We start from the raw sequence: 19,927 nt of genomic DNA on the forward strand, positions 1-19,927 counted from the left end.
ATTGCTCACAGAGTATAAAAATGATCCTGTTCTCAAAGAGCTAAAAACATCTTAATCTCAGAATTATTCCTTGCCTATTAACCATACTTCAACCACATATCTGTAATAGTTCATGTCTATCATAAAGAGTTTTCCTTTCAGAATTAAACTTAATCCCACGCTAAATGCACATTTGATTAAATCATAACTATATGCTTTCAGTTTATCTAATGGTTTCCATCTTTGTTTCAATTCTAACTTTTGGGTCTGCTGGACAATCATCTTCAAAGATATCAGTCAATGAGTAAAAACAAAATAAAACACCCAAATAATCTTGTCCATGCTGCTTTACTATACAAAGGCAGCAATACATCTGACGCCGGCTGCTGGCTGATAAGGCGCTTCCAGGCCGTCAAGCTGCTGTCTCATTGGACCTGCGTACACGACTTTAATTTGGCGTAAGTCAACTTAGAGGTGCCAGTCTGGGGACACTTCTCAGTTTGAAAGTCAGCAAAAGGAGGGGTTAATTCCAAAAGAGGGGAAAGCGTGTGCAATGCGGGGTGAAAACGCTCCAGCGGCTCCCAGGCCTGGAGTCCGGGCGCGGGCGGGGAGGGCGCTCGGGGCGCAGGGCTGGGGTCGCGAGCGGCCGCGTCTGCGAGGCCCGCAAGGCGAGCCCAGGTGAGGCGTCGGCGGTACCAGAGAGCGAGCAAGAGCCGGTGGTGGCGCAGGTGACACACACACACACACACACACACTCTCTCTCTCTCTCTCTCTCTCTCTCCCAGGAATTATTCAAACGGGGCCTGGCACCCCGTGCCCGCTCCCCATCGATCGCAGCGCAGGTCCCCATCGGCGGCAGCCTGCGGCCCGGCCCCTGCGGGAATCCCCTCCCGGCGTCTGCCTGCTCCCGGCGCGACCTCGCGGCGAGGCGGAGGCGGAAGCGGAGGCCGGGGAGGGCGCCCCATCCAGGGCCCCGCCCGCTTCCCGCCACCGCCGCCGCTGCCGCTTCACTTTCGCTTTTCCCCGCGGCGCCGCCCGCCGAGTCCCGGGTTTCGATTTCGACGCGCGGGGCGGGACCGGGAGGCGCCCATGGTCTTTGGCCGCCGCCCGCGCGCCCCACTGCTGCTCGCGCGTCTCTCGGGGCTGCGGCGCGGGGCCTGCGGTCGGGCCATGGCGCCGCCGCGCTGCTTCGCGCTGGAGCTGCCCGGCTGCACCCTGGCCCATTTCGCAGTGGGCGACGAGGCCCCGGGCGCGCGCCCCGACCCCGGCGTGGCCGCGCTCCTGGGCCCCCCGGGCCGCAGCTACTCTCTGAGCGTGCCGGTGGCCGGGAGCGCGGGCTGCGCGGCCCGGGTGCGCGCGGCCCGGCTGCACCAGCGCTTGCTGCACCAGCTGCGGCGCGGCCCCTTCCGGCGGTGCCAGCTGCGCCGCCTGCTGTGCTACCGCCCGGGCGGCGGGGCGGGGGGCCTGCAGCACGGCTTCCTTCTCCGCGATCCCCGCGACAGCCCCGACACCCGGAGCGCGCTGCTGGCACTGCTGGATGCCTGCCCGGAGGCTCCGCGCCCGCGCCTGGCCGAGTTCTCCGGCGACCCGCTCTGCCGGCTGTGGCAGCTCCCGTGGGAACGGCGGGACGGCCTGGGGTGGCGGCAGGTGGGCCGCGAGCTTGTCGTGCCCGTGCCGGAGCCCGCGCTGCACCCGGTGGTGCTGGACCTGCCTAGCTCCGGGGTCTTCCCCCGCCGGGAGGCCGCCCGCGCCGTTCTGGAGGCGGTAAGAGTTGGATCTCTTCCCAGCGCTCAGGGTGGATCCCCCAGGCCAGGGAAGTGGACACCGTGCGCTCTCCGCGGGGCTGGCCTGTCCAGACCTCCCTTTGCCAGGGAGTTGCTTTACTCCCGAGCGCAAATCTGGTGGTGAAGGTCGCCGGTGGGCCAGCCTCTGTTTAGACACCGTGGCTCTTTCCAGATTCTTGCTCGCCAGGGACCCCCAACCCCATGGGGGAAACTGACATCCCAACAGGAGCGGTGCGGCTCCCGCGCTGGCGGTGCCCGAGGTGAGGGAGTTGTGCCGCTGGGTACGGGGGAAAGCAATGCCATCTTGGAAGTGAGGACCCTGTTCCGGGAGGTCGGGGTGTAGAGAAAGGGCGTGAGCTTTGGGGTTTTAAGAAACTTAGATTAAGCGGTGCCTGCTTGCTTACTGGCTGCCACCCAGACACTCGGCTACTCCGTGTTGCTTTGTGCCTTTTCATCTGTAAAATACCTGCCTTGCAGTGTTAGGACAGGGAAGCATCTGACCCACAAGAGGTGCTCGGTGCGGGACAGCTAAGATTCTGCCTGAGCGCAGCCTGGGCAGGTCCCTAGGCTGGACTATGGGTCTTAGATACCTTGTATGAGCCTTGGGATAGTATTTCCGAGTGGTTAAGATTGCAAGACCTGGGTTCGAATCCAAACTCTGGCATGTATTACCTGTGTTACTTTCAGTAAGTTTATTAAACATTCTTCTTTGCCTTGGTTTCCCTGATCCGTAGATGGGGTTAATAACGGTAGCACACTCACAGGGTTCTCTTCAACAGGGGCCAAGTTAATACTGTGAAAGCACTTAGACTGTTGCCTGGCTCAGAGTAAGCACGTAAGAAGAAAATACATGTCTGGGCCTCTCTGTAGAGGTGCTGTGAGTACACGTGAGGTCATGCACAGTTCAAAACCTGGAATCTCCCGGAGACGCCGCCCTGCCCGCTTGGTGATTGCAGTGCTTGGCACTCTTCTGAGCCCCCAAGAGCTTAGCAAAGGACGGGATGCTGATTGCTTTCTTTGGAGCCTACAGTGTGGCGGATTTCCCACATTTGTGACACACAGGGCCCACGGTTCCACTGTCGCTACGTGACACTGCTTTGCAATTATACATCTTTTCTGCCCTTCCTCCTCTGGGGGAAGCTGGTCAATGAGAGTTGCAGGCTGGGTGGTCCCGACAGTTACGGCCTTTTTGAGCCTCAGCTACGCGGGACAAAATAAAGCAAGGCAGCCCTTGCTCAGGTTCAAAATACTTCACATTTTGGCCTGGTGCCAAACATAGCTCATGCCTTATTAGCATTGTGCCGTCTTCTTCTCAGCAATTAGATATGGCTTCTGCCAGGGCCCCGTTGCTTTGCTGCTGATGCACGGACATTCTTTTACAGTGTACATCCTTCATTCCTGAAGCCCGGGCTGTGCTGGACCTGGTTGACCAGTGCCCAGAGCAGGTCCAGAAGGGAAAGTTCCCCGTTATTGTCATTGAAGGCCTGGATGCCACAGGTAAGAGAATATTACCTTCTAGTTACAGGCAATGAGTTGTAGGAATAGACAATTCCTGACACACAAAACTTTATACAGGGTTCAATTCATAAGCCTCCTGTGAGCCTCTGTCGTGTGCCAGGCATGGAGCAAGGCTGGCCTGGGACACAAAGATGGATAACTTCCGTTATCCATCCCCGTAAGGTGGGGGGAGCCTCAGGTGCTCCGGTGAACATGGGAGGGCACTGGGTACAGCCTCGGTGTGGGAGATGAGGGGCGGTCACGGTCCGGGAGACCTTGGACGGATGGATCCTGGACTGGGCTTTCAGTAGGACAAGAATTGGTCGGGTGAGGAAGGCGGGAGAGAGCCTCCAGACAGAAGGAACAGCAGGGTGAAGCTGGGGACCCGAACCGGCCTGGTGTGTCCAGGAACTGCAGGCAGTTCAGAGGCCCCTGTGGAAACAGTGTGGAAGAGCTAGGGAGTGGAGGGCAGAAGCCTTTGGAGCTGCCAGATAGGCATCAGAATACAGTGGACGTGCCCACACTTAGTCCAACACACGACAGCAGGAAAAGGGTGGCTCCAAGGGCCACAGGGAATACCCAAGGACAGGGTGGATCTGGGAGAACCACAGGGTCACGGGGTTCCCCGTGAGTCTCCTTCCTGAGTCAGGTGAGGTGTGGTGGGAGGAGTGAGTTCCTGGAAGCTGATAGCAGAGTTTATCATTAGTTTGTAAACGGGATGACCATTTGTTTTTTACTTTCAAGCATTCTCACACCAAACAGGAATCCTGAATTCCCAAGGATTGGCAACTTTTTGTAAAGAATTGTATTATTTAATCAACTCCTTCTGGTAACAGGGGGAAAGAATGTCTTTGCTCTGACATCAATGTTCACTTTTGGGAGTGATACCGTGGCTGTGGTTAAGATGTGCTGCATTTTGTATCCGACCTGCAGGTAAAACCACTGTGACCCAGTCAGTTTCAGATTCACTCAAGGCTGTTCTCTTGAAGTCACCACCCTCTTGCATCAGCCAGTGGAGGAAAATCTTTGATGATGAACCAACTATCATTAGAAGAGCTTTTTACTCTTTGGGCAATTATATCGTGGCTTCTGAAATAGCTAAAGAATCTGCCAAATCGCCTGTGATTGTAGACAGGTGGGTATGAAGACGCGTTGAATTCGGCATTTTCCTCCTAACACATGAGTAGTGTGTGTGTGTGTGTGTGTGTGTGTGTGTGTGTGTGTGTGTACATATACATGCAAGTACACAATAGTGTTTAAGACAAAGTGTATTATGATAATAACAGGAATGATGTCTATGATTTCTTAATCACTTACACCACTGGCTGGCATTTTGCTAAAGACATTATACATACTATACTAACATCTGGAACGACTACTACATAGATACTAAAATTACTGGTGAGAAACACAGGTCTTAGAAAAGTTAAGTAACTTGCCAAAGTGACAGAGCTAGAAACAGCATATGGGGGATATTAACAAAAGTCTCTGCTTCACAAATCAAGCTTTCAGTGGTTCATTTGTTCATTGGCTTATTCAACAAACATATATTGGGCATCTACCATTTGCCAAAGACAGTTCTCAGTTTAGAGGATTCGGTGGTAAAGGAGCTAGGCAGTGCCCTGCTTTCATGGAGCAAACATTCTGTTGAAGGAGAAGGTAATGATCAAGCATATAGATACATAAGGTAATATCAGAGAGTGATAAATACTATAAAGAGGAGAGATCAAGGTCGTGTGGTGGAGGATGGCTAACCCCCCACTAGATGTGACTTAGGAAGGCCTGCCTGAGGGGGTACCAGTGGTCTGAGCTCTGAATGACCAAAGAGAGACACACCTGAAAATCCTGGAGTAAAAGCTTTGTGGGAGAGGGTTCAGCAAAAGCAAAGTGTAGAGACGGGAAGACGCGAACACATTCCAGGTCTAGAAACAGGCCATCGTGAGGAAAACATGTGGACGAGGGGCTGCTTTCTGGATGGATAAAAAGACAGAGACAGGTCAGCAGGGTCTGTAGCTGTGATAAAAGAGTGTGGATTTTATTCTGAGTGCAGAGGGGGGCCTTTGGGAGGTTTCATATAATGGAGTGACAGAAGCTGAGTTGTATTTTGAAATTTCATATATAAGAAGTAGCTTAAAATTGCTACAAAAATGGACAAAGGGAACGGCAGGCAAGTCCTACTAGGAATGGAAATTCAAACGACGATGAGAGCCCGTTTTACTCTCATCAGGTTGGTGAGAACTCATTAGAAAAGTCTGATAGCCCAGAGTTGGAGATGATGTGGATTGATAGAAACTCACATGGTGCTGGTGGGAGTGGGCACCTGTAGGGTGTCTTGGGGAGCAATTTGAGAAGATTGCTTCCACTTCCTGAAGAAATACAGTTTGTTTCAGCTTTGTTCATAATATTAAAAAACTTGAAAAACCAAAGGCATCAGCAGAAGAAAGGGTAAATTAATACTGGCATATATTTATGAAATGGAGCACCGAACAGCCATATGCTCTCATAGGATGCATCAATGTGCCTAAGTTACAAAACTATAATTTCAAATGAAAGAAATCAACTTGCAGAAAGATATTCAGTAGAACACATGCAAAAGAATATAAAACATAATACCAAAAAAGGGATGGAAGGATGTTGAACACCAAATTTAGGAGAGTGCTGTCCCCTGGGAAAGAGAGAGAAATGCAGTTGGTGGGGAGTACCAAAGGGCTTCAGTTGCAGCTGAATTCGTCCTTAACATGACTCCAGTGTACATCTTGTTCTTGCTGCAATTTGACTTATTTTTGGAAAGATGAGCAGTTGCACTGAAGCCTGACAAGTGTTCAGGGAAGAGCACTAATTATAAATGGAAATCTCAAGGAATTTTAAAAAGTGAACATGTTCAAGTACATCCTGCACCCAGGTCGTGACTTAGAACCTTACTCCACCCTGTAAGTTCCTTCCCTCCCAGTCACGACCCATCCTCCCGCCCGTGGGAACCATGACCCTGACTCGGTCACCGTCACCGAAGGTTAGTTCTGCGTGTTCTTGAACTGTCTCTACAAGCAGCTAGACATTGACTGCTGTTTGCATCTGCCTTCCTTCACGCCACCTGTGAGAATCGTCCCTGTTGCCGTGACCATTCTTTTACACAACTTTGGTGCCCACGTGTGTTACCAAACCAGGTTCGACGTTCCCCAAGCCAAACACTGAGACTCTTGTTTGCAGCAGAGAAAGGGTTCATTCATAAGGCCGCCAAGCAAGGGGACGGCAGAGCACATCTCAAATCTGCCTTCCCCAAAGCAAGGGGCTTGATATTTATGGGACAAAGAAGCAGAGTGGTCTGAGGCGTGGGAAGCCTGGGGAAAGGTGACTGGACCTAAGAAAAAGTGTGTGGTGGTGAGTGGTGGTGGGGAAGATGAAAACCGTACAAAGTAGTTAGAAGGCCTTTGCCGTCGTCTAAGCTATAATGCCAGTGGGTACTCTTAACTTTGGGGATGGCAAGATAGTGATTTCAAAGTTGGCAAGTTACAAGGAATCCTAGACAAGGGTAAGGCATTGCTTTCCTTTGTGGGACTTCTTCACCTGTGGGATCCACCCTATTGTTAAAGTCCTTGGATTTACCATATATATATATATATATATATATATATATATATATATATATATATATGTAGTTAGTTAGTTAGTCTTTCTTTATTTCAAGGAGATAGACTAGGCTTTTCCTAATAAAGTGTGACTTCATAAGGCACATTACTTCCTAGGATATCCAAAAATCCTGGAGCAGCACGGGTTTCTGCATGTAGGTAGACACTTATTCTCTGCATCCTAATCTGTTCAAAGATGATATTCTTTATCCCTTCCCTGCTGGCCAGAATTTGAAAAAAGAATAGATATATGTATAACTGAATCACCATGCTGTACACTTGAAACTAACACAACGTTATTCATCAACTATACTCCAATACAAAATAAAAATTAAAAGACTTGTGGTGAATATCCAATGAGTTGATGAAGGTGGACGTGCTTTGAAAACAGCACATTGCTATAAAAATATAAAGCATTATTTTATAAGTGATGTATAATGTGTCAACAAATTGCATTTGATTTGAGCTAATGTGGTTTCCCTGATGGCAGCAATGGAGAATACTAAATAATGAGTCTGAAATTGATGGCCAGAGGGTATGATTATTTAAAATGAGCAGCAGTGTTGTCAGTGAGAGAACTCTGGCTTTGCAGAACAGGGCTCCCATTCTTCCCTGATTTTTCTTCTTTATGTCTGTGAATTGTCTGCAATTTTGTTTCTTTAAAGAGATGATGCTAGATCACCTTGTCAGATGAGAAGAAAAGAGCAGTTATTTGTTGTCTGGATGGGTTTTGTTCATGTTTAAAGATTTTAAGGAAATCCATTTTAGACAACACCATCATCTAGCTGACAAAAGAAGGGAGATGGAGTAATTTTTGATGGTGACTGCAGTTAAGGTTGGCAACTTAATCACCCTCATTACCTTTAAAAAATCTATTCTTGCTGATGGTTTTTCTACAGTAAAGAAGGCTTTTTACATTTAGATGATATCAGCCTCTGTATTCATAGCTAAGTATTTAATTCAGTGAACACGGAGCATGTGCAAAATGCAGTGCAAATTGTAGTTTTGTTGCCAAGAAGAAGAAAACCTGGACCTGCTTGGGTTTATTCGGCTTGGGAGACAAGATGTATCTGGTGGAGAAGGTGAAAGTACAAGTTTGTGAGTGATTAAAAGTCTGTTAAGTGAAACATAGGAATGGCCCCAGGCAGAATTCAAGGTGCTAGCAGCTACACTGGCCACGCTTTTAGAGGTGGAAAAGGGCTTTGAAGAATGAATGACATTAGAATTGATCAGCCCCCAAATTAATTTTTTACCTTTGTTCTTTTCAGTATTCTCTGTATTGTATTATCATAATTTGAAATCTTACAGCTTTAGTGTCCAATAAGAATTAAATATTGCCTTATAATGACAGTGTGATACATTTCTTTTTTGAATTTTATTTTATTTATCTTTTTATACAGCAGGTTCTTATTAGTTATTCATTTTATACATATTAGTGTATATATGTCAATCCCAATCTCCCAATTCAAGTGTGATACATTTTTAAAAAGCACTTGACTATTTTTGTAAAAACTATGGGAGGAAAACAAAGCTCTCATGATTTTCATTTTCCAGAAGAGGAAATTGAGACTTAACCAATGTACACAAAGCAAGTAGGTGGCGGAGAGTAAAACAATACCCAGCTTGGATAACACTCTGCATTTATTTTTTAGATAAAGGACCAGTATGTCCTTTTCACTGTGAAAAGCAGTTCAAATCTAAAGTGATTAAGAATTTAGGATTTTAAAACAGTACAGGCAGTAAATGGAAAATACAGACAAGGATGGGGTCTTGGGTGCCTCTCGACATTGGGATGTTTATAGTTGTTTCATAAATGTTTTTGTAGGTGTTAGTCCTTTGATACTGGATTTGGAGTTTTGCATTTCGTCACTTAAAATTGGAATATGACATGAACAGGGCAAGAGTATAATAAACTATGCCAATCAATAAAATAATTCTAATTCATTTACTCCTACATCCAAAAAACATTATTACTTGCATACCTATTGTGTGCCAGATGCTGGTGTCAGATTTTGGAATACAGAGATGACTAAAAAATGAATTCTAATGGAGGAGATGAAAGAGGGAAACTTGTACACAACTGGCTCTAATTTAGAATAAGTCCTTCAGTGGAGCTGAGTATGAAGGACATTGAGAGCCCAGAGGAGGAAACAGTGAATTCTGCTGGGGGCTCCCTCTGCATGGCCTGTCGAAGGAAGAAGAGGCACTTTGCTGCCTGAGACCCTCATTCCAGCCGGAGGAAAAGTGTGAAGACAGACCCCCATGGAAGAGCGTGCCTGGGTCCACACTGGGAAGAGGCTTGTGTCTTAGATGGAGGCTGAATGTTTTCTGGCAGGTGGTAGAAAGCCACTGGGCTTTTTTTTTTTTTTTTTTTTTTTTTTTTGCGGTGTGCGGATCTCTCACTGTTGTGGCCCCTCCCGTTGCGGAGCACAGGCTCCGGACGCGCAGGCTCTGTGGCCATGGCTCACGAGCCCAGCCGCTCCACAGCATGTGGGATCTTCCCGGACCGGGGCACGAACCCGTGTCCTCTGCATTGGCAGGCGGACTCTCAACCACTGCGCCACCAGCGAAGCCCCATTGGGCTTTTTGAAAGAGCGGGCTGATTTGATTTTCCTTGATGGTTGTGATTTTCCTCTCTTCAAAGCATTTTTTAAGATCAGCCGGTCAAGAGTGACCGCTGTCACTCAGGGAGGACATTCACAGAGTTTCAGAGATTTTATCTGGGTTTATTTCTCTTTCTGATCCATACAGTTGCAGTTGGATGACTGGAGAGCTGGGAAAGACAAAGGCCTCCTATCCAGGGTTCCTAGAATGCAGATTTCATCAGCAAGTCCAATTTTTTTATTTTTCATTTATTTATTTTAAAAATTGAAGTCAATTTACAAGGTTGTGTTAATTTTTGCCATACAGCAAAGTGATGCAATTATACATATATATATATATTTACATTCTTTTTTTATATTCTTTTCCATGATGGTTTATCACAGGATATTGAATATAATTCCCTTGCTCTACAGTAGAATCTTGTCGTTTATCCACCCTATATATAATAGTTTGCATCTGCTAATCCCAAACTCCCACTCCATCCCTCCCCAACTCCACCCCCTTGGCAACCACTAGTCAGTTCTCTGTGTCTTTGAGTCTGTTTCTGTTTCACAGACAGGTTCATTTGTGTCATATTTTAGATTCCACGTATAAGTGATATCATATGGTATTTGTCTTTCTGACTTACTTCACTTAGTACGATAATCTCTAGTTGCATCCATGTAGCTGCAAATGGCATTATTTCATTCTTTTTTATGGCTGAGTAGTATTCCATTGTATATATGTACCACATCTTCTTTATCCATTCCTCTGTTGTTGGATGTTTAGGTTGTTTCCATTTCTTGTCAGCAAGTTCAGTTTGTGTGTGTGTGTGTGTGTGTGTGTGTGTGTGTTACGCAGGCCTCTCACTGTTGTGGCCTCTCCCGTCGCGGAGCACAGGCTCCGGACGCGCAGGCTCAGCGGCCATGGCTCACGGGCCCAGCTGCTCCGTGGCATGTGGGATCTTCCCGGACCGGGGCACGAACCAGTGTCCCCTGCATCAGCAGGCGGACTCTCAACCACTGTACCACCAGGGAAGCCCAGCAAGTTCAGTTTTAAAACATTGTAGGAACTGAATGGGCCTGCAGATTTTTGTTTGGCCAAGATACAGCATTAAATACCAGTGGACTACCGAACAAATCTGCCATCCCATGCCAACCTGCCATCACAAAAGAAAGCATCCTGCAAGGCCAAGGCAACAGAGTAGTCTCACAATACATGCAGTTTTAACTGAGTAAATGGAGCTCTGGGTGGTGTGCACTGGATTCTTATTGTGGTTGTTGATTTTAACTTATTTTTACATTTTATAAATACTTTAAAAACTAAGATTATTTTTACCTCTTTAATGTGTACAGTACTAGGACAAGTTCAGCAGAGCCATCTCTGGTTTCAACGTCCTCAGCAGCTGGTTTTCAGGTGCTCCCTTGACTTCCTCTGCGGACGGGGAACTCACTACCGCTTTCCTTCTCAGGTACTGGCACAGCACGGCCACCTACGCCATAGCCACTGAGGTAAGTGGGGGTCTCCAGCACCTGCCTCCTGCCCATCACCCTATATACCAGTGGCCCAGGGACCTGCTCAAGCCCGACCTGGTCCTGTTGCTCACCGTGAGTCCCGAGGAGAGGATGCAGAGGATCGAGGGCCGGGGCATGGAGAGGACCAAGGAGGAGGCTGAACTGGAGGCCAACAGCATATTTCGTCAAAAGTAGGTATCCCGATGCCGTGTGAGGGGCAGGGGTCCCTGGCTGTGGCGACGATCCAGAAACTGCACTGACTCTGGCAAAGTGGAGGACATGACACGGTTCCCATTTTCCAAACCTGAGAGGCAGTATCCTCCAAGTTAGATTCACTCCTTTCAATGGGATTGTTCCATGGGGCCACTGCGTGGTGGCTTTATAGCCACAGGATATCTGACTGGGTATCAGACCTCCTTCCTAGTCTTTCTAGTCCTGGCTGTGCCAGCACCAGCGTGAACCTGAGTGAGACAACACGCTTTTCTGGGTCATCGTAACAGAATGGTCACAAGCACTGTCTGACGGCCTCACAGTGACTTTTACCCATTAGGGGCTCACTGTGTGTCAGGCATTTTACTTCTGATGCTCTGTAACCCTTGCAAGGGCAATGTTAGCTGTACTTCACAGTTTATAAAACTGAGGCTCAAAGATTAAGTGATTTGTCTATAAATTGCGTATCTACTGAGTAGTAGAACTGGGTTTAAATTCAAGACCTTTCTGATTTTAAGGCAGTGCTTTCATTTTCATTAGAAAGCTATGAACACAATAGCAGGAGTGTCCGGACCATCTTACTGCTTCACCGCTGACTAAATTACTTCTGTAGGACTGGTTTGAAAAGCCAAAACAGAATTGTTTATATAAGTAAACACTGATAGCACTGTTATCCTAACTTAATGCTGTTATAACTAAATAATTAACCACTCAGCTGTGTGCAGAGAAACCATGTCAAAGGATTGACTGGTTGGTATTAATTCAGTTCAACTTCACGGCAAACTTGCAAGGAAGGCATTATTTCCGTCCTCGCTTCACAGATGAGGAAACTGAGGCACAGGTGGGAAAGAAATGTGGCATGTTCTCCTAGCTGGTAGGTGGTGAGGCAGAGCTATGGCCCCAGACCATTGTCGACTAAAAAATACTCACAGCCTAAAAGTTGAGAGTTATGTTTTATTTGGCGGGAATTTTTAGGACTTCAAGCCCGGGAGGCAGCATCTCAAGTAACCCTGAGAGAACTGCTCCGAGGAGGTGACAGGAGAGTCACCATGAGAGTTTTGCAACAAAGGACAGGTAGTCTGAACGTCAGAAGATTACTGTTAACTAAAGAAAACCAGATAAGTCAAGTTAAGGAATTTAGCGTTTTTCTGTGTATGGGAAGATGGAAGAGTCTGGGGTCACTGAAATCATTCCTTTGAAAGCACCTCAGTTATCTGGGGCCAGTATCCTGTGCTTTCCCATCCTGAGTTTCCTCAGGGCTCACCAGCTCACCAGCCATGGTGGCTGCAATCGCTGATGACTGGGACATCCTTTGTTTACTGATAATGGTGGGAAATATTCCACTTCTTACCATCTACTCTGAGCACTTTTTAAAAAAAAATAATTTTTATTGGAGTATAGTTGATTTACAATGTTGTGTTAGTTTCTGCTGTACAGCAAACGGAATCAGTTATGCATAAACAGATACCCACTCTTTTTTAGATTCTGTTCCCATATAGGTCATTACAGAGCATTGAGTAGAGTTCCCTGTGCTATACAGTAGGCTCTTATTTTTTTTTTTTTTTTGCGGTACGCGGGCCTCTCACTGTTGTGGCCTCTCCCGTTACGGAGCACAGGCTCAGCGGCCATGGCTCACGGGCACAGCTGCTCCGCGGCATGTGGGATCTTCGCGGACCGGGGCACGAACCCGTGTCCCCTGCATCGGCAGGCGGGCTCTCAACCACTGCGCCACCAGGGAAGCCCTTGTAGGCTCTTATTAATTATCTGTTTTATATATAGTAGTGTGTATATGTCACTCCCAATCTCCCAGTTTATCCCTCCCACCCCTTACCCACTGGTAACTATAAGTTTCTTTTCTACATCTGTGAGTCTATTTCTGTTTTGTAAGTAGGTTCATTTGTACCATTTTTTTTTTAGATTCCACATAGAAGCGATATCATATGGTATTTGTCTTTCTCTGTCTGACTTACTTCCCTCAGTGTAACAAACTCTAGGTCCATCCATGTCGCTGCAAATGGCATTATTTCGTTCTTTTATATGGCTGAGTCCGGGTGCTTGTTTTAACTGCAAAGCTCTAGAGCTTTGGTCATATAATCTGAAACCATGCACCTCAGATTGGGATTTGAACCCAAGAGGCTGGGACTCGAACCCGGCCAAAACCCACAGTCTCCAACTGAGATCACACACCTGGTTTCAGGATTTAATGAAGCTCAGGTTCTTGATGTCTCATCACAGAAAGAATTCAGTGACAGACAGAGTGATGGGTAAGAAGTGGATTTATTTAGAGACAAACACTCCACAGTCAAACTGTGGGCCATCTCAGAAGGTGAGAAAGGCACCAGGATATGGGGTCGTCAGTTTTTATAGTGGTGGGTAATTTCATAGGCTAATAAGTGGGAGGAGTATTCCAGCTATTTCAGGAGGGGGCGGGGATTTCCAGGAGCTGGGCCACCACCCGCTTTTTGATCCTTATGGTAGACTTTGGAACTGTCATGGCGCCTGTGGGTGTGTCATTTAGCCTGCTGATTTGTCACAGTGAGCGTATACTGAGGTCCAGTGGAACTTGACTTGTCTGCCGTCTTGGGCCCATTTGGTTCTAATCAGTTTATGTCATGTCCTCGGGCTATGTCATTCTTTCAAAGGCTGTGCCCTGCCCACTTCCTTCCTGTTTCAAATCAGCCCCGGCTATTCTGTACACACCAAGGCTAGCTAAGACTGGAAGGAGAGGTAGAATTCTAGTGCGATTGTAGAAGACTCCTAAGGGAAAACAATGTATATGCCAAGGACCTCTGGCTTGTGTGAAATCCTTCAGGGCACAGACTCTGGAGGAATTTGCCATTGGGCAACTTAGTTAATCTCTTTGAGCCTTTGCTCCTTTCTCTGCAAAATGGGGGTGGATGACATTGATTCTCCTCCTGAAGTTACTCTGAATATGAAATGAGAAGACCATGCAGGATGCTAATGCTTGGCAGATAAAAGGTTTTGAGTAAATGCAAGCTATTAAATATTATTATTAATTTCTCATTTATGAAACTAAATGTATCGGATGTCTCCTGTATGCAAAGCGAGTTGCCTGGGGTCGGAAGTGCGATAAACCAGATGGGGACCTGGCTTCAATCTGTCTATATTATGGTAGGAAAATAACATTTGCGTAAAGAGCCGTGTGAACAAATGGGCCAACTCTTTTCATTCTGCCTATCTCCAGGGTAGAAGTGTCCTACCAGCGGATGGAGAACCCTGGCTGCCACGTGGTTGATGCCAGCCCTTCAAGAGAAAGGGTCCTCCAGATGGTGTTAAGCGAGATCCAAAATAATTGCAATTAATTGTAGTTCCTCTGGGCCAGGAGACACATTTTACTAGATGTGATGTTGTTTGATACGTCTAAGCCCACGACTGGTTATGCAGTTTTCCCAGATTTCAGTTGCATGAGCTTGTCGTGTGGCAGAAGGTGGGACATTTCGATTTTACCTGAACCACCGTTCTCACTTCTGCCCGATGACCCATCGGGACTGAGACTGGGCACATTCCAGTGAGAGACGGTGATGGCTTTCTGCCAAGTATAACAAACGTTTTCTTGGAACAGATTTTCAACTACACCCCTACCAAATCCTTCCAAGGTTTGTCTCCCCTAGAAAGCATGAGGTGGACAGAAGCAACCGAGAAGACCTTCCAGATCAACAGAAGCTCCTCTAGCCTCTCCTGCGCCTGCACTGCCGGCTCCCGGGTGAGATCTTGGGGATGTGCTCGGAGCTGGTTTCCTCCCAGTCTAGCCACACTCCGTCTTTGTGAGCTCAGCCCCGATTCTTAGAGCCAGCCACTCCCGAAGAACGTGTCTGTGTGTCCCGGCTGTCGGAAGACCCTCCCACAGACCCATCTTGTGGGTGGGCGACACTGACCAAGAAGGCATCTGACTTCTGTCTGAGGCTTACAGCCCCTGAGAGGCCAATGCTCTGAATACAAATACACCAACAGTCCTTGGATTCTATTCTGCTTGTTTACTTTCCTCTTCTTTCCTCTGAAAACATGGCTTTGGATAGAATGAGTGTCTTGCACTGAAGTAGATGCGTTAAACTTAGCGAATCCAGCAACGTACTTATACTGCTGTTTATGGCTTGTTTGTCCTCAGTGTAGGGGCTGTGCTTTACTAATCAGAATTGAAGACAAGAATGCTTGTTGTGTATTTTCATCAGACAGGTTTAATTTATCTTACTGAGTAAGCACAGTGGATCCTGGAATGGGATTTCTCAGTGAATTATCTTGCACTTGAATGTCTTACGGTTACACATGAAATCAGTGTTGAGATCTGTTTGGCTAGAAAAAAAAAGAGTTGAGAAAAGAGGAAACTTAATAGTTACGGGGCCTTGGATGAGTCATTTAGCATCATGTAATTTGATCTAAAAAGTGATAGCGATTATTCATTTGTCTTAAGGAGTTGACTGAACCAGGTGATTACTTAAAATTCCTTCCAGTTCTAAGATAGATTGAATCTGTGAATTATTTTAGGGAAATGTATAAAGAAGACATTCCCCCAAAATAATTAAATTTATGGCATTAACAGGTTTATCACATGGACTCTTAAATTATAAAGTTTCTATTAACTCTATCATATTATTTTTCAAAACAACTATAGGTGGTTTGTACATAATATATGTACCTATGTAAAGATGTACTTTCAGTTGAAAATATTTTTTAAAGCTGATAAATTGTGTTTGGGTTCTTTAAGATGTGATATCTAATTATGCTCTTGATGTTATTCACTTTAAACACTTTGAAAAGTTTATGCTGGCAGCCTAGAAACACAAACATTTAATGCTTTCTTTATGTCTCTTGCCAATGAATAAACTTGCTGTGATTTTCTAACCTATGCTGTTGTCACAGTGTGTGTTGGTTTTTCCGAAGGGGCTCCCCCAATGAGGCTTTTGTACAGGCTTTTGTACAGGCCTTTGTACTTCTTTAGAAGTGAAAAGGTGTGAATTTGTGGTCAAAGTGCTTTCAGAGGAAGAGGAGGGCATTTTTGTTTTGTTTTAAACGTCATTTCAAGAAAGTGCACTTCCTTCCTCATTGCAGATATTAAAGGGATTTTCTTCCCTAATCCAATAAGAAAGAATTCTTCATACACTTGCGCTCTCTATACACTGTAATACGTATAAGATTACTGAGTATGAGAACAGACAGCGCCTCCTACCCAGAAACCGATGACAAGGCATCATTTGCTTGGCTTTGTTTCATTACCAGGTTTGTTTCTGTTCCTGTAATAGACCTTTAGTGTCCCAAATATTTATTCTTCATCTTTTCCACAGCAATAGAACTTTGAGCCTGACACGTGGCTGCCAAGAATTATGAGTACATTTCCAAGGCTGCCTTACAGCTGGAGTGGCCAAGTGACCACTTACAGGTTCTTCCTGTGAGCAGAAGGGACATCAGGAATGTCAGGGGGAGGGTGTCCCTCTCTCCTTTTAACCTGCTTGGTATTCAGCGATGGTGGTGAGGCATTTGGGGACCGAGTGATGAGGGTGACACTATGCAGATGGAGAATGGGGACGGCCTTCACTTAGGAAAAGTCAATAAGGAATGGGTATGGAAGTGTCTGGAGTTCCATCCTAGAGGGCGTGTCCACCTGGGGACACAGCTTCTGTGCACAAAGCTCAATATCCACCTTCTCCGTTTGCTTCCCCTTTCAGTGGCAGGTGTCTGGGTTTTTTGCTCATTTTGTTTGTTCCATTTTCTACAGTACAATCCCCCTTTTTGCTGACTCTTCTCTCTGTGAAATGTCTCTCTTTTCTAGAAGCAGTTGTGAAGCATCTTAAAAATGTTCAGACCCTGGTATCTTTTTGGAATATATACCGAGGAAATGATCAATGATGCACGTAGAAATGTTTTATCATATCTGCATAATGTCCTTCATAATGTGCAGACAGATACACCTTGTTTTGATGCCCTTTGCCTTACTGAGCTTCACAGTACAGTTATTTACAAATTGAAAGTTGGAGGCAACCCTGCGTTGAGCAAATCCATCGGCACCATTTTTTCCCACAGAATTTGCTCACTTTGTGTCTCTGTGTCACGTTTTGGTAATTCTCACAGTCCGTCAAACTTTTTCATTATTATTATATTTGTTTTGGTGATCTGTAATCAGTGCTCTTTGAGGTTATTATTGTCATTGTTTTGGGATGCCACAAACCACACCCACATAAGACAGTGAACTTAATCAGTAAATGTTGTGTCTGATGTGATTACTCCACTCACTGGCCTTTCCCTCATCTCTCTCCCTTTCCTTGGGCCTCCCTATTGCCTGAGACACAAAATTATTGAAATCAGGCCAATTAATAACCTTGCAGTGGCCTCTAAGTGTTCAAGTGAAAGGAAGAGTTGCATGTCTCTCACTTTAAATCAAAATTTAGAAAGGATGAAGCTTAGTGAGGAAGCCATGTCAAAAGGCCAAGATAGGTCAAAAACTAGGCCTCTTGTACCAAACAGCCAAGTTATGAATGCAAAAAAAGAGAAGTTCTTGAAGGAAATTGAAAGTGCTACTCCAGTGGATACATGAAGGAGAAGAAAGCAAAACAGCTGTCTTGCTGCTACGGAGACAGTGTGAGCGGTCTGGATGGAAGATCAAACCAGCCACAACATTCCCTTGAACCAAAGCCTAATCCAGAGGAAGGCCCTAACTCTCTTCAATTCTATGAAGGCTGAGAGAGACGAGGAAGCTGCAGAAGAACATTTTGAAGCTAGCAGAGGTTGGTTCATGAGGTTTAAGGAAAGAAGCCATGTCTGCATAACAACAAAGTGCAAAGTGAAGCAGCAAGTGCTGATGTAGAACGGCAGCAAGTTATCCAGATTTAACTAAGATAATTAATGACAGTGGCTATAGGAAACAACAGATCTTCAATGTAGATGAGACAGCCTTCTATTGAAAGAAGATGTCATCTGGGATTTTCATAGCTGGAGAGGAGAAGTCAATGCCTGGCTTCAAAACTCCAAAGGACAGGCTGACTCTTTTTAGGGGCTCATGCAGTTGGTGACTTGAAGTTGAAGCCAATATTTATTTACCACTCTGAAAATCCCAGGGTCCTTAAGAATTATGCTAAATCTATTCTGCCTGTGCTCTGTAAATGGAACAACAAAGCCTGGATGACAGATCATCTGTTTACTGAATATTTTAAGCCTACTGTTGAGATCTACTACTCAGGAAAAATCTTTCAAAATATTACTGCTGGGAATTCCCTGGCAGTCCAGTGGTTAAGACTTGGTGCTTTCACTGCTGTGGGCCCAGGTTCAGTCCCTGGTCGGGGAACTATGATCCCATAAGCCACGTGGCTTGGCCAAAAAAAATAAAATAACATAAAATAAAATAAAATTTATGCTCATTGACAGTAAATCTGGTTATCCAAAGAGCTCTGATGGAGCTGTACAATGAGATGAATGTTGTTGTCATGTCTGCTAACACAACATCCATTCTGCAGCCCATGGATCAAGGAGACTTTCAAGTCTTATTATTTATTTATTTTTTAATATCTTTATTGGAATATAATTGCTTTACAATGGTGTGTTAGTTTCTGCTTTACAACAAAGTGAATCAGTTATACATATACATCTGTCCCCATATCTCTTCCCTCTTACGTCTCCCTCCCTCCCACCCTCCCTATCCCACCCCTCTAGGTGGTCACAAAACACCGAGCTGATCTCCCTGTGCTATGCAGCTGCTTCCCACTAGCTATCTATTTTACATTTGGTAGTGTATAGATGTCCATGCCACTCTCTCACTTTGTCCCAGCTTACCCTCCCCCCTCCCTGTATCCTCAAGTCCATTCTCTAGTAGGTTTGCCTCTTTATTCCAGTCTTGCCCCTAGGTTCTTCATGACCATTTTTTTTTTTTTAGATCCCATATATATATATGTGTTAGCATATTTGTTTTTCTCTTTCTGACTTACTTCACTCTGTATGACTGACTCTAGGTCCATCGACCTGACTACAAATAACTCAATTTCGTTTCTTTTTATGGCTGAGTAATATTCCATTGTGTGTATGTGCCACATCAAAGATATGGAACGCTTCACGAATTTGCGTGTCATCCTTGCGCAGGGGCCATGCTAATCTTCTCTGTATCGTTCCAATTTTAGTATATGTGTTGCCAAAGCGAGCACAAGTCTTATTATTTAAGGAATACATTTCATAAGGCTATAGTTGCCATAGACAGTGATTTCTCTGATGGATCTTGGCAAAGTAAACTGAAAACCTTCTGGAAAGAACTCACCATTCTCGATGCCATTAAGAATTCATGAGTAACGGGAAGAGGCCAAAACACCCACATTCACAGGGGTTTGGAAGAAGTTGGTTCCAACCTACATGGATGTCTTTGAGGGGTTTAGAACGTCAGGGGGGGAAGCATCTTAGGATGTGGTGGACACAGCAAGAGAACTAGAATTAGAAGTGGGGCCTGAGGATGGGACTGAATTACTGCAATCTCATGGTAAAACTTGGGTAGATGAAGAGCTACTTCTATTGGTGGGCAAAGAAAGTGGTTTTTTGAGATGGACTCTACTTCTGGTGAAGATGCTGTGAAGACTGTTGAAACTACAACAAAGGATTTAGAATATTACATGGACTTAGCTGATAAAGCAGTGACAGCGTTGGAGAGCATTGACTCCAATCTTGAAAGGAGTTCTCTTGTGGGTATAATGCTATTGAACAGAATTGCATGCTACAGAGAAATGGTTCATGAAAGGAAGAGTCA

General features: G+C 45.7%; 1 protein-coding gene and 1 non-coding gene across 2 annotated transcripts; one reads left to right on the forward strand and one right to left on the reverse strand.

The window, feature by feature from the left end:
* The first annotated feature begins 517 nt into the window (after window positions 1–517).
* Window positions 518–16,057, forward strand: CMPK2 (cytidine/uridine monophosphate kinase 2). The gene is made up of 6 exons (XM_030844457.2): window positions 518–657; window positions 765–1,743; window positions 3,146–3,260; window positions 4,194–4,395; window positions 10,941–11,174; window positions 14,399–16,057. The coding sequence occupies exons 1-6, from the start codon at window positions 533–535 to the stop codon at window positions 14,514–14,516; spliced, it is 1,773 nt and encodes a 590-aa protein (XP_030700317.2). The 5' UTR covers window positions 518–532; the 3' UTR covers window positions 14,517–16,057.
* Window positions 16,058–19,230: 3,173 nt separating this feature from the next.
* LOC115846127 (U6 spliceosomal RNA) lies at window positions 19,231–19,337 on the reverse strand. Its single transcript, XR_004036796.1, has one exon. It is a non-coding gene; the product is annotated as a U6 spliceosomal RNA (small nuclear RNA).
* Window positions 19,338–19,927: the final 590 nt, after the last annotated feature.

The sequence above is a fragment of the Globicephala melas genome, chromosome 12 (genome assembly GCF_963455315.2).
Source record: "Globicephala melas chromosome 12, mGloMel1.2, whole genome shotgun sequence".
Classification (NCBI taxonomy): Eukaryota; Metazoa; Chordata; class Mammalia; order Artiodactyla; family Delphinidae; genus Globicephala; species Globicephala melas.